Here is a 14,101-nt window from a genome sequence, read left to right as displayed (position 1 = left end):
ACGGCCTGAAATTTCTGCCTGTTTTGGTGGGATAGAGATTTTGCCCACCTGGTGATATCCTCAGGCGGTAAATTAGTTAATAGACCAATATGAAAGAGCATTCCAAACCTCTCTGCCGATAACAGCTAGTTTTCCGTTTTCACCTCACCACTCAGACCATTCCCAGACAGTCTTAGCAAAATTCTTAATAAGAAATTGCTAAGAAGCTATTATTTGACAATTTTAATTGAACAAAATCACAGTAAGGTATTTAATTGCTACCCAGAAATGATTTGATATTGAAATAAAAAAGGCTGCATTGGACCTTTTTAAGGGGGCAAAGCGAGCACAGTATGTGAAACTTTGAGCAGGTTTCAAATGACTTTGGCTGACAGAAGAACGCAAAAGGTCTACATGTAATGGCAGAGCTGTACACAGGGTGGCAGTAGAATGTCAGTGAATACTGAAATGGCATTTCTACAGAGGACAAATTAATTTGTAGAGACCTTTCATAAATCAGTGAGCTTTAGCAGGCAAAAATGCCTGCTAAATGCCTGCACAAAAATGCCTGCACAATTAGCTAACATAATTTGCTTAGGGACAAATCGACTAGCCTGGTCAATCAGTCAAACTGCTGGGCTGAAGTGAAACAATGTGGTCAGTCTGGTTTACGAGGCTAGAGATTGGCACAACCTGCAGATGATGGTGCTTCTTACACTATGTCAGGTTTAGTGTTTTTCTTAGGTTTTCCTCCTTACCTTCACAAGCTGTACATCTTGTCTGATGAGCTGACTCTGAGACAGCTGTTCTCGGTTGACTATCCACTGGTGTCTGAGAACCTGGGGGGCCGTCAGCCGTTGGTGTGGATCCACATGGAGCATCTTAGTTACAATGTCCTATTGGAACCCAATAAAGAAATAGTCCAGTTAGGACCAGCATTTATTAATCAAATTCAACAATGATGTGTCATTAATAAAAGCCAAGTAACCTCACCTTTGCAGCATCAGAAACTGTATCCCAGTTTCCTCCAATGAGGGCATATTTTCCACTACCAATGCGAGCCAGTATTTCCTCCGGGGTGTCATTAAGACCATTGGCAAAAGGGGTGAAGCTGTAAGCACAAGTGTGGGGAAGGACAAAACAATCATACACTTTTCAATAATACTTTAGGTAACTGAGTTAACCTTTTTCACCCTGCTCTACCGTAATGAATGTGCTAACCTGTTTCCCAAATAATTATGTATCTGGGTTTGTTTGAATTGGGGGGTCTTGTATTTCTTTTAGTATCTCAAATCAAAATCAAATTTAATTGGTTGCGTACACAGTTTAGCAGATGTTATAGAGGGTGTAGCAAAATGCTTGTGTTACTAGCTCCTAATAGTGCAGTAAAATGTCAAACAAGTAGGCCTAGACAAATAATAAAAAATAAAAAAACAATATTCAGAACGAATCCAATTAACACTATCAGTAATCCAAATGCAATCTATGCATATATACACCAGAAATAAATATACTAAGAATGATATGTACAGCAGTAGATATAAATGTTATAGTGCTTTCAGAAAGTATTCAACCCTCTTGACTTTTTCCACATTTTGTTCTGCCATAGCCTGAATTTAAATGGATTAAATTGAGATGTTGTGCCACTGATCTACACACTATACCCCATAATGTTAAAGTAGAAATTTGTATGTAGAAATTTTTACAAATTAATTACAAATGAAAAGTTGTATTCAAAGAGTATTCAAACCGTTTGTTATGACAAGCCTAAATAAGTTCAGGAGTAAAAATTTGCTTAACAAGTCACATAATACGTTTCATGGACTCACTCTGTGTGCAATAATAGAGGTTAACATGATTTTCAAATGACTACCCCATCTCCGTACACCACACATACAATTCTCTGTAAGGTCCCTCAGTCGAGTAGTGAATTTCAAGCACAGATTCAACTACATAGACCAGGAACGTTTCCAATGCCTCGCAGAGAAGGGCACCTATTGGTAGATGGGTACAAATAAAAAAGCAGACACTGAATATCCCTTTGAGCATGGTGAAGATATTAATTACACTTTAGATAGTGTATCAATACACCCAGTCACTATGACGATACAGGCGTATGTACTAACTCCGTTTCTGGAGAGGAAATAAACTGCTCAGGGATTTCACCATGAGGCCAATGGTGACATTAAAACAGTTACAGAGTATAAATGGCTATGATAGGTTAAAATTGAGGATGGATCAAGAACATTGTAGTTACTCCACAATACTAAACTAAATGACAGTGAAAAGAAGGAAGCCTATACAGAATACAAATATTCCAAAACATGCATCCTGTTTGCAATAAGGCACTAAAGTAATACTGCAAAAAATGAGGCAAAGAAACAACATTTTTGTCCTAAATACAAAGCCTTATGCTTGGGGCAAATCCAACACATCACTGAGTAACACTATATTTTCAAGCATGGTGGTGGCTTCATCATGTTATAGATACGCTTTTCATCGATAAGGACTGGGGAGTTTCAGGATAGAAATAAACATAATAGAGCTAAGCTCAGGAAAAATCCTAGAGGACAACCTGGTTCAGTCTGCTTTCCAACAGAGACAGGGAGAAAAGTTCACCTAAAACTCAAGGCCAAATATACACTGGAGTTGCTTACCAAGACGACATTGAATGTTCCTGGGTGGCCAAGTTACAGTTTTGACCTAAATTGGCTTTATAATCTATGGCAAAACCTGAAAATGGCTGTTTAGCAATAATCAACAACCAACTTGACAGAGCTTGAAGAGTTTAAAAAATAATAATAATAATGTACAATCCAGGTGTGCAAAGCTTTAAGAGACTTACCCCAAAAGACTCACAGCTGTAATCGCTGCCAAAGGTGTTTCTACCAAATATATTAGTTATTTGTCATTTATTTTTTCTAATTTTTCTTCAACTTTTCTTAAATGACAATTAAATCAATTTTAATCCCACTTTGTAACACAACAAAATGTGGAAAAAGTAAAGGGGGTTGAATACTTTCTGAAGGCACTGTATTAGCTAGGTCAAGAATCCAGTATAAATACGCAGTGTATAAACACTGTAACAAAAAATTCAATGTACAGTAGTAGATACAGTGGGTCAGAATGAGCTATGTCGAGAATACAGTATACACAGACAGTGTGAAAAACAGTATAAAAGAAACAGGAAGTGTCCAGTGTTTAATGTCTCTATATACATGGGACAGCAGCATTGGCTGTTGGTGTGTGTGAGTGTCTTTGTGAGTATGGGCTATATCTGAGGTGCTATTTTTAGGCCATTTCTCCAATAGCCTTATTGAGCAAAAACATAATAATAATAATGGCATCTAAACAGTGTTTGACATCTATGAAAGAATTCAGCTTTTTTTCTAATGCCCTGATTACAGAGATTTAAAACATGAGCCACAGGCTGGGACATTAAATTGTCAGAGCAGGTCCTGAGAGATTTGGCATTGTGCAGAGTACAATTAAAATCACTCTACCGCAGACTCAACCTCAGCTTAGAAAGTAATCCGTCGTCCACTGTCCCTCTCACCGTTCCAAAATGAGTCCTTAATCAGTGGTAGCCAGGAGAGGTAGCACAGTCCAGAATTCATTGTTTTTTGTTTGTTACTGTGAAACTGGTTTAACCAGGTTTCTAGCAAAGGTAAACTGTCACTTAGCAAAGGGAAATTGGGATATAAATGGTCTGACCCTGCGTGTTCAGTCTTCTTGAGGTTTAAATAAACCAGCGAATTAGGATTACCCTGCGAGCATAGTGTAGAGTAGGATTCCCAAACTCCAGATGTCACAAGCAGCATCATACCCCTGCTTCTTCAGGACCTATGAAAGACATGAAGAATCTGTGTCATATCACAATATAGAGATATACAGCACTTGAAATAAATAGAGCTGATCAAACCACTCCTTACCTCTGGAGCCACAAAGTTTGCTGTGTAACAGGGCGTCATGAGGAGACCATTTTCTGCCCTTAATTGTTTGGCGAACCCAAAATCACAAATTCGGATCGATTCCGGATCTCCCGTTTCATCCACATAGAGGATGTTGCTTGGTTTAAGGTCACGATGTACAACCTATGACAAAATAAATAAAATAAATTGCCAGTATGAATATGTCCTAGCTAGGAGCACTACTCCTTTCACTTTGATACAGATTTTAGTTGGACATATACATTCATGATACTGACCCCCTGTGAGTGAAGGTACTCCACTGTCTTGGTAATAGTGCAGAGCACAGCAGAGGTCTCTCGCTCAGAGAAACTCTTCTGATGGAGGATTCTGTCCAGCAGCTCTCCACCTCTCATCAACTCCATCACAAGGTACACATACTTCCCATCGTCATAGACCTAGGGGCCAAAAAGACAGTTTAATCCCACATGGAGTTATTTATGAACCAAGAGTACATTAGTCTAGTCCTCAGAGCCCACAAAAAGTGGCTAGTGAAATTCTAATAGAGATACAAATGGACAAGAGAAGATGCAGTAAAATATGATGGTCAGTGAAAACTCAAGTCTGCTGGACACATTTTTCATTAGTCATGCAAACTCACAAGGTTCTCTGTCCTTATGGAGGGCTTTCAGCATGCGCATGTGTTTGAGTCATTGAATGATTACTTACATCCTTCAGCGTGATAATGTTTGGATGCTGCCCATATCTCAACAGAATCTCAATTTCCTCAGATGGATCTTTTTTGGCTCTGTCGATGATCTGAAAGAGACACACCACACCCCGTTAGATTAGAACAGTTTTTTAATTTAATTTTTTATTTCGCAGACGCTCTTATCCAGCGACTTACAGTAGTGCATACATTTTCGTACTGGTCCCCCTGCTTGGTATCCCTCTTACGATAAAATGTGTGACAGAGCATCATCTGCACAAAATACAGAATCATTGTCGCTGCATGAATCATCCTGAGAGACTATATTATAGTTGAAAGGCTTGTAGTTGTTCCAGGATTCAAGGAAGTGAAATGTGTAAACTACATACAGTATATCACAAAGCTACTATAATTAAAGATGATATATCATTCTGGAATCCTTGTACTGATCGTAACATCCCCTTGCTGCGTATGATGCTGTTTCTTATAACTGATTGGCCGTGAAAATCATTTCTCTCCAAGAATGATAAAGTACCTATAAAAAATATTCCTCTTGAAAAGAATCTACCTATAGGGTTCACTTACTTTGACAGCATATTCAACACTGGTGATTTTGTGGATGCAGCGTTTGCAGACGGAGTACGCCCCCAAGCCCACATCCTCCTTCATCTCATACCCATCAGTGAAATGGATGTTGGTCCCATGAAGTTGCTGAAATGACAAACATATCCAGTCATCATGAAAACGTTTAAGCCTCTGCTCATATTTATGCTCTAAGCTTGTCATCTGATTTAGAAACTATTCGCTCATGTCATAATCCTGCTCAGGCAGACTAGGGAATCCATCAGTCTTCCTATAATCCTCAGACATATTCAGGGGTAGCACACTGGTATTCAAAACAGATCTACTGTAGCTATCAAATTATTCCCCTAGTAAGAATTGTCCTTGAAGAACATTCTATGTGAACAGTGTTCCAGCGAGAGTGCACTTTAGTGGCATTTCTCCTTTCTCTTGTGATGTAATGCTTCATAAGATTTAGGACGTGTTCCTTTATTGCTGTACAGTATGTCAAAACACAAATAAGAGCAAGAAAGGTGAACTGAAAATGTTCACAGTAACAGTCCATCTTGGGTTCACACATCCACCTTGCGGTCTGCAGTATAGTCCATGCTATATTGTGTTCGCTGAGAGACCTTGTCTGCACATATGTTGGCTCATTCATATTCATCCACACTGCAGTGGCATCTAATCTCACTTGTTCAATACAATGGAAATGTTCACCGTTGATCTATGCACCGCCGCAGCAGAGGATCCAAATGTTCTCAGAACGCTGCCACTGCAGAGCACCCATGGCCATGATGTCAGAGGGAACTAAGTGTTCTCACAAATCAATATGTTTTGCTGAGGGCACTGGGAGGCCTCTCTGGTGAGTGACTTCAATGAAATGCTCACTCAGGTATGAACCATCTGATAAGAATCAGTCCTGGTGGTTATGTAAGTGGATCTGTTTTTGTGTGTGCCGCAGGACACACAAAAGGGCCTCTCTGGAGCAGTGGCTAAGACGTGTGTTGTGGTTAGATCAAAAGATCAGGGGTCAGCCTTAAAGAAGAGGGTCACTTCGACCTCACTGTCATTTGTCCACTTAAAATAAATTGAATTCGTCAAAAGACAAATTCCTTAGATGTTTATGCTGTACTATAGGTAAGCGGACAGTCATGTCAGTAACAGCACCATACACAGAAAGACAGAGGTCTCTAGTGGCAGCTTGTTAGTACAGTTGGGCTACAATGTTATCTTCCTTAAGCTCCCACCTTTCATATGTGTCCAATGTGTAAGTAAGAGGACGAAGGTTGCAAAAAGGTATGAATTATGTATAGAGAAAATGTATTTAATTGAATCTTTTATGCCCCACACAATTACAAAATCACCAGAAATGACCTTTGAATATGAGTTGTATTGATGATTGTAAGGGGGCCTTTACTTTCTTTACTCAACACTTTCTGAATACAGTATCAAAAGTGGTTAATCCATTGTATTCTGATGTAATGCCATGACATCCCCCTGAGGTTCCTTCCTGATATCATATTGATTTCTTCTTCTTCCTTTTTACATACAGAAACAAGGCTTGACATTCTCCTTGATGTTGATACTCATGAGTTTTTTCTTCTTCTATATATAAATAAATAAAAGACAATAGCCTGAATGATGTCATATTAAGTATTTAAATAGAGTATGGTTGATAGAGCTGAATAACAGAGATGATTAGTCCTCTCCCTCTAGTCTATCATTCTCACTTGGACAATAGTGTTGACAGTTGAGTTTTGCCGTATTTCAGCAATGGACTGCTCCTGGTCCAGATTAGTGGCCACGAAGCTGAACCCTCTGAAGAGCTGGTGTGTGTTGGCACTGGGAGGGATGCCCGGCGAGTCTGATGGGAGAAAGGTACAGGAAATGTTACAACCACTACTGTCTAACGGGCAGGCACGAAACAAACATGGGAACTAGGACACATTGGCAACTGGAAATACATCACAGTTGACTGAATGTCAGTTATCATTAAATTCACTTTTGAAAAGGTTAGTCCCATTGTACTGTACAACTGTGGCCTAGAGGGTCTTGTCGACAGCTCTGACTTTGCAAACTAGCAGCTGATATAGGAGACTAAATAAATATTGGCACTTTTTGTACCACATTTCCTTTGCCCATGGACTATGATCCATTGAAGGATATAATACTTTCAGAGGATTCAAAAATAAAAGATTTAAAGTTGCAGCTGGGTGACTTTATGCAGATATATAAGTGTGAGTTTATGTGGACATTACAAGAGGGGGTTGTTTGTCAGTAATTGAGTGGCAATTTTATGTCAGTGTGTGAGGAGAAACCAGATGCATGGAGAAATTATTATTCTGAGCATAACAATGAAGCAAACAGCATGAAGTAAAACATAACATGATTAATGAAATTATGAGGCGACAGGGATGCAAGCACGTACACAGGCACGCACGCACAGATGAACTACTTCACCTACAATTACCAATCACCTGTTGGTGTGCGGGAGGTGAATTCAGGGTCAAAGTGGAAGGTGTCATCTGGCCTGCCCACTGCTGGTTTGAATGGAGGCTTGATCTCTCTTCTGTAAAGTTTCTGTGGTTTCACCATGAGGGGGAAAGGAAAAATAAAACTTGTATTTTTCCATTTAGTATTTGAGCTACAGATGTAGGATCCTGTTGCAGGAGAAGGACCCTGTTGCAGATGAACGGTCTTGCAATGCAGGAAAAATAAAACTTTTTTATTTGAGGTTTAAAAAGGCTTCTGGAGTTTGTAATTTCCACTTAGAAATGTCAGACTTTTTTCCCCCTTACAATTTTTTTTATCAACACCTACAAAAATGTCTATTAATTATAATCCACATATTAATTAGCTGTTAATCCTGTTGCTGCAGGATTATTTTACTGCTGTAGAAAACTGGCTCAAATGTAAGGTCCTACATGTAAGTACTGGGGTCTGGGGTAAAATACCTTTACTTCTTGTCTGAAGTTATGACAATCAAATCCTCAGGAGGACATATCCGAAGCAATGCCTTTAAGGATTTTTAGAAAGGGTTATGAAGAGCTTTATACTCACATTCCAATCTATATTTCCAAAGAAATTATGCTTTTTAATCTCCTCGACTCCATCTGGTCCAGCACCTAACAGTAAAATGCACCAGAACATTTAGATTGAATACTCTTTTTAGCTTCACTGGGCTGTAATTGCTCACTTACTAAAATTCTATCTCAAGTATCTCTGCTCCACCATATTATTCAGTGAGAATATGGGGTATTATGGGGATTATTAGGCTACACTCTCTAAACATGATTTTTGAACAAGTGTCTAGGGTGGTAAAATACAAGCCCTATGCAGTAATACATAAAGGCTCATATACATGCATATAATTAAGTGATAATGCCCTCAAAGCCGGTGTTTGGAGGATATATTTCCACTGGTTTTGTTCGTCAAGGGCCAGCAAACCATGCCAATATATCCTCCAAACACCGGCTTCGAGGGCATTATCACTTTTCTACAATGGGTGGTCATTCGTTCTATCGGTTCGGTTGCCAGAGACGCGACCCAGCCGTTCAGTCTTTTTGTTCTGTATCTATGGACACGACCCAGTCGTTCGTACTAAATGTTCCATAGCCATACTGGCTGGCAATGTTCTTATCCCTTGCTTGCTAGCTAGCCAACTATAGCTAACTTACAGTCACGTCAAAAAGTGCAGCCAGAATAACAACAAAGTAGCCGCATTTGAATTTGTTTAATCTTTTTTCTAGTGACATTTATTTGGATACATCCATAAATAACAATGAGCTAATGAGGCGTGATTTTGCCTGGCATAGAAAATGTGCTCACTCACTCGTCAGGACACTACTGTTCAGAGGAGCTAGTCAACAACACAGTGAACACAATCACTTCAAACTGAAGCTGGAAAGACTGCAAAGTAGCTGCACTTCATTTCGTTTGAGCTTTTTTCAATTTACATTTGTTTGTATATATCCATAAAAATTATTCCATCCGATTCATGATTTCGACTGGCTGAGAAACGCTCTGTCTGTTTCGTCCGGACTCCCGACACGTTCATTACTATGGGACAGCTGGAGATGGAATTTGAATACTGAAACAATGTTGCAAATGTCGGAGAGACAGACAGCAAGGTTTATATAAATCTCCACTGTTGAAAACTAAAGGTTAATCTAAAAGAAATGTGAGATAATGTCTAGATGCTTTTTATAGGGGAGATCAAGTTTAAAAATTGCCTGGCTGGACTGATGAGACAGTGGCTTGCACAGTCAGATGGAACCAAGTAAATAGGTATTTTAACATCAGATTAAACCAGTGGTAACTTGTGGAATAGACACCAGCTGCAATGCCACCCGTAGACCCACCCATTGCATAACACGTAATAAAGCATTAAACCCATCTACTTTATGATAACCGCCATCGATAAAAGACAGTACTGTGCAGCCATCTTCATCGACCTGGCCAAGGCTTTCGACTCTGTCAATCATTGCATTCTTATCGGCAGACTCAATAGCCTTGGCTTCTCAAATGACTGCCTCGCCTGGTTCACCAACTACTTCTCAGATAGAGTTCAGTGTGTCAAATCTGAGGGCCTGTTGTCCAGACCTCTGGCAGTCTCTATGGGGGTGCCACAGGGTTCAATTCTCGGGCCGACTCTTTTCTCTATATATATCAATGATGTCGCTCTAGCTGCTGGTGCTTCTCTGATCCACCTCTACGCAGACGACACCATTCTGTATACAGTCGTGGCCAAAAGTTTTGAGAATGACACAAATATTAATTTTCACAAAGTCTGCTGCCTCAGTGTCTTTAGATATTTTTGTCAGATGTTACTATGGAATACTGAAGTATAATTACAAGCATTTCATAAGTGTCAAAGGCTTTTATTGACAATTACATGAAGTTGATGCAAAGAGTCAATATTTGCAGTGTTGAGCCTTCTTTTTCAAGACCTCTGCAATCCAACCTGGCATGCTGTCAATTAACTTCTGGGCCACATCCTGACTGATGGCAGCCCATTCTTGCATAATCAATGCTTGGAGTTTGTCAGAATTTGTGGGTTTTTATTTGTCCACCCGCCTCTTGAGGATTGACCACAAGTTCTCAATGGGATTAAGGTCTGGGGAGTTTCTTGGCCATGGACCCAAAATATCGATGTTTTGTTCCCTCAGCCACTTAGTTATCTCTTTTGCCTCATGGAAAGGTGCTCCATCATGCTGGAAAAGGCATTGTTCGTCACCAAACTGTTCCTGGACGGTTGGGAGAAGTTGCTCTCGGAGGATGTGTTGGTACCGTTCTTATTTCATGGCTGTGTTCTTAGGCAAAATTGTTAGTGAGCCCACTCCCTTGGCTGAGAAGCAACCCCACACATGAATGGTCTCAGGATGCTTTACTGTTGGCATGACACAGGACTGATGGTAGCGCTCACCTTGTCTTCTCCGGACAAGCTTTTTTCCGGATGCCCCAAACAATCGGAAAGTGGGATTCATCGGAGAAAATGACTTTACCCCAGTCCTCAGCAGTTCAATCCCTGTACCTTTTGCAGAATATCAGTCTGTCCCTGATGTTTTTCCTGGAGAGAAGTGGCTTCTTTGTTACCCTTCTTGACACCAGGCCATCCTCCAAAAGTCTTCGCCTCACTGTGCGTGCAGATGTACTCACACCTGCCTGCTGCCATTTCTGAGCAAGCTCTGTACTGGTGGTGCCCCGATCCTGCAGCTGAATCAACTTTAGGAGATGGTTCTGGCGCTTGCTGGACTTTCTTGGGCGCCCTGAAGCCTTCTTCACAACAATTGAACCGCTCTCCTTGAATTTCTTGATGATCCGATAAATGGCTGATTTAGGTGCAATCTTACTGGCAGCAATATCCTTGCCTGTGAAGCCCTTTTTGTGCAAAGCAATGATGACGGCACGTGTTTCCTTGCAGGTAACCATGGTTGGCAGAGGAAGAACAATGATTCCAAGCACCACCCTCCTTTTGAAGCTTCCAGTCTGTTATTCAAACTCAATCAGCATGACAGAGTGATCTCCAGCCTTGTCCTCGTCAACACTCACACCTGTGTTAACGAGAGAATCCCTGACATAATGTCAGCTGGTCCTTTTGTGGCAGGGCTGAAATGCAGTGGAGATGTTTTTGGGGGATTCAGTTCATTTGCATGGCAAAGAGGGACTTTGCAATTAATTGCAATTAATTTGATCACTCTTCATAACATTCTGGAGTATATGCAAATTGCCATCATACAAAACTGAGGCATCAGACTTTGTGAAAATTAATATTTGTGTCATTCTCAAAACTTTTGGCCACGACGGTACATCTGGCCCTTCTTTGGACACTGTGCCAACAAACCTCCAAAACGAGCTTCAACGCCATACAACTCTCCTTCTGTGGCCTCCATCTGCTTTTAAATGCTTGTAAAACGAAGTGCATGCTCTTCAACTGATTGCTGCCCGCACCCTCCCGCCCAACTAGCATCACTACTCTGGACGGTTCTGACCTAGAATATGTAGACAACTACAATACCTAGGTGTCTGGTTAGACTGTAAACCTTCCAGACTCACATTAAGCATCTCCAATCCAAAATGAAATCTAGAATCGGCTTCCTATTTCGCAACAAAGCCTCCTTCACTCATGCCGCCAAACACACCCTCGTAAAACTGACTATCCTACCGAACCGTGACTTTGGCGATGTCATTTACAGAATAGCCCCCAACACTCTACTCAACAAACTGGATGTAGTCTATCACAGTGCCATCCGTTTTATCACCAAAGCCCCATATAGTACCCACCACTGCAACCTGTATGGTCTCGTTGGCTGGCCCTCACTACATATCCGTCGCCAAACCCACTGGCTCCAGGTCATCTATAAGTCTTTGCTAGGTAAAGCCCCTTAGCTCACTGGTCACCATAGCGACACCCACCCGTAGCACGCACTCCAGCAGGTATATTGCACTGGTCATCCCCAAAGCCAACACTTACTTTGGCTGCCTTTCCTTCCAGTTCTCTGCTGCCAATGACTGGAACGAATTGCAAAAATCACTGAAGCTTGAGACTTCTATCTCCCTCTCTAACTTTAAGCATCAGCTGTCTGAGCAGCTTACCAATCACTGTACCTGTACGCAGCCAATCTGTAAATAGCACACCCGTCTACCTCATCCCCATATTATTACTTACCCTCTTGCCCCCCAGAATCTCTACTTGCACATCATCATCTGCACATCTATCACTCCAGTATTAATGCTAAATTGTAATTATTTTCGCCTCTAGGGCCTATTTATTGCCTACTTCTCTACATTTGCACACACTGTACATAGATTTTTCAAATTTTCCTTTATTTTGTGTTATTGACTGTATGTTTGTTTATGTGTAACTCTGTGTTGTTGTTTTTGTCGCACTGCTTTGCTTTATCTTGGCCAGGTCGCAGTTGTAAATGAGAACTTGTTCTCAACTGGCATACCTGGTTAAATAAAGATTATTTTTTATTTTTTTTAATACTTTAGGTAAATTGTTACTAATATTTAACGCAATCATACATACAGAATGACTTCCGGCTTTAATCTGACTGCACCACAGGTACCACACAAGTGATGCCTGGTACAGTTGAAATTTAGCTGGACTTTACTCTCCATCTTATAAATCATGGAGGAAGTGATTCATGGGGTTATATTCAATCCCAACACTGGTCAACCAGCTTCCACCGAGGGGTAAGAGAGCACATGCAGTAACTGTGCTTTCTAGCCTGCACTGTCCCTAAAACCCTCAATGTGAAGATGTGAAATGTAAAATTCCGATTTCAATGCTGTCTGTGTCACATTTAATAAATGAGAAATGGCTTATCTAATGCTGAAAATTAGTCTTCCAATTAGAGGAGCATGTGAAATGACACACACTATTCTTTCTCTTGACTACATACCTAATCTATTGGTAGGATTTCTTTTGAAGAGGGCCCGTATTAAACTTTGCACCTCTGGGCTTAAGAATTGCGGCATGCCAAGTTTTGCCCTACAAAACAGAAAAAAAATGTATTATTTCAAAAACTAATGCATTTCATATATATTTGCCATACAAATTGTCATATCTTACTTTAGTATGAGGGCCATTGTTTCCTTGCGATCTTTGCCTTGAAATGGTAGAGATCCTGTCAGCATTTCAAACTGAAAATAAAGACAAACAATGTCAGTGCCAATCCTCTAAATCTCTTTACAAAACAATGTATTCCACCACAATGTTGACAGTTTCTTGGGTGAAAAACTCAATATACTATGGCATGATATAGGAAAATAATATTTTCCAGTTACTACACATGCACTTGTTCTAACACTGCAGATGCAGAGAAAAGAGAAAGGAAAAGGGGGATACCTAGTCAGTTGTACAACTGAATGCATTCAACTGAAATGTGTCTTCAAGGTGATATCAGTGAGAGTGCCTGGCGGGTTTCTTTTGGAGAGAGCAAAGCTTGCGTTATAAATTCTGGCCCTAAAGGAATACATTTGGCAAGGTTTGTATTGATCTGGTTTTAACGTGAGGCTAAAGTACTGAGCTAAGAAACCATTAGGGAGTCCTTTGTTCTTTAGAGGTGGTGGAGTAATGTGTGGATTAGTCAGCAGCAACCTTATTATAACAGGTCTGGCTCTATTCAATCAGCATTCATATTTTAATATAAGAGGATTGAAGAGGTGAGACGTGAGACGTGAGACGTATGGCGTAGAAGTAGTGGACTACTATCATACCAGTATGTATCGTCATTATGATGTCTCCGCATTAAGATCCACATTTTGACTATAGGTTTGACCATTAGTGACCAGGTTGTACAGGCTATATGCATAGCGCTGCACATCCATATAATGTATGCAAACATAATTTCATTATATGAAACTCTGACCTGGAGATTGTGTTGCAATAACATTGCAGCCAACCAATAGCTATAGTATGTCTGTAATGCATTAT

The 14,101-nt window shown here is 40.4% G+C and overlaps 1 protein-coding gene across 2 annotated transcripts in view; it reads right to left on the bottom strand.

The window, feature by feature from the left end:
- Positions 1–14,101, bottom strand: part of LOC106612512 (ribosomal protein S6 kinase alpha-2) — a 48,142-nt gene that overhangs the window by 2,468 nt on the left and 31,573 nt on the right. For both annotated transcript variants that reach the window (XM_045723232.2, XM_014213719.3), the window contains 12 exons: positions 13,238–13,308; positions 13,068–13,156; positions 8,221–8,285; positions 7,638–7,740; positions 6,891–7,024; positions 5,182–5,307; positions 4,617–4,706; positions 4,187–4,345; positions 3,912–4,073; positions 3,746–3,822; positions 973–1,090; positions 738–875 (listed from right to left, as the gene is read on the bottom strand). In XM_045723232.2, coding sequence (XP_045579188.1) covers positions 738–875; positions 973–1,090; positions 3,746–3,822; positions 3,912–4,073; positions 4,187–4,345; positions 4,617–4,706; positions 5,182–5,307; positions 6,891–7,024; positions 7,638–7,740; positions 8,221–8,285; positions 13,068–13,156; positions 13,238–13,308 — 1,332 coding nt within the window. The remainder of the gene's footprint in view (positions 1–737; positions 876–972; positions 1,091–3,745; positions 3,823–3,911; positions 4,074–4,186; positions 4,346–4,616; positions 4,707–5,181; positions 5,308–6,890; positions 7,025–7,637; positions 7,741–8,220; positions 8,286–13,067; positions 13,157–13,237; positions 13,309–14,101) is intronic.

The sequence above is a fragment of the Salmo salar genome, chromosome 01 (genome assembly GCF_965601325.2).
Source record: "Salmo salar chromosome 01, fSalSal1, whole genome shotgun sequence".
In the NCBI taxonomy this organism is placed as follows: Eukaryota; Metazoa; Chordata; class Actinopteri; order Salmoniformes; family Salmonidae; genus Salmo; species Salmo salar.
This window is presented reverse-complemented; position numbering and strand designations above follow the sequence as displayed.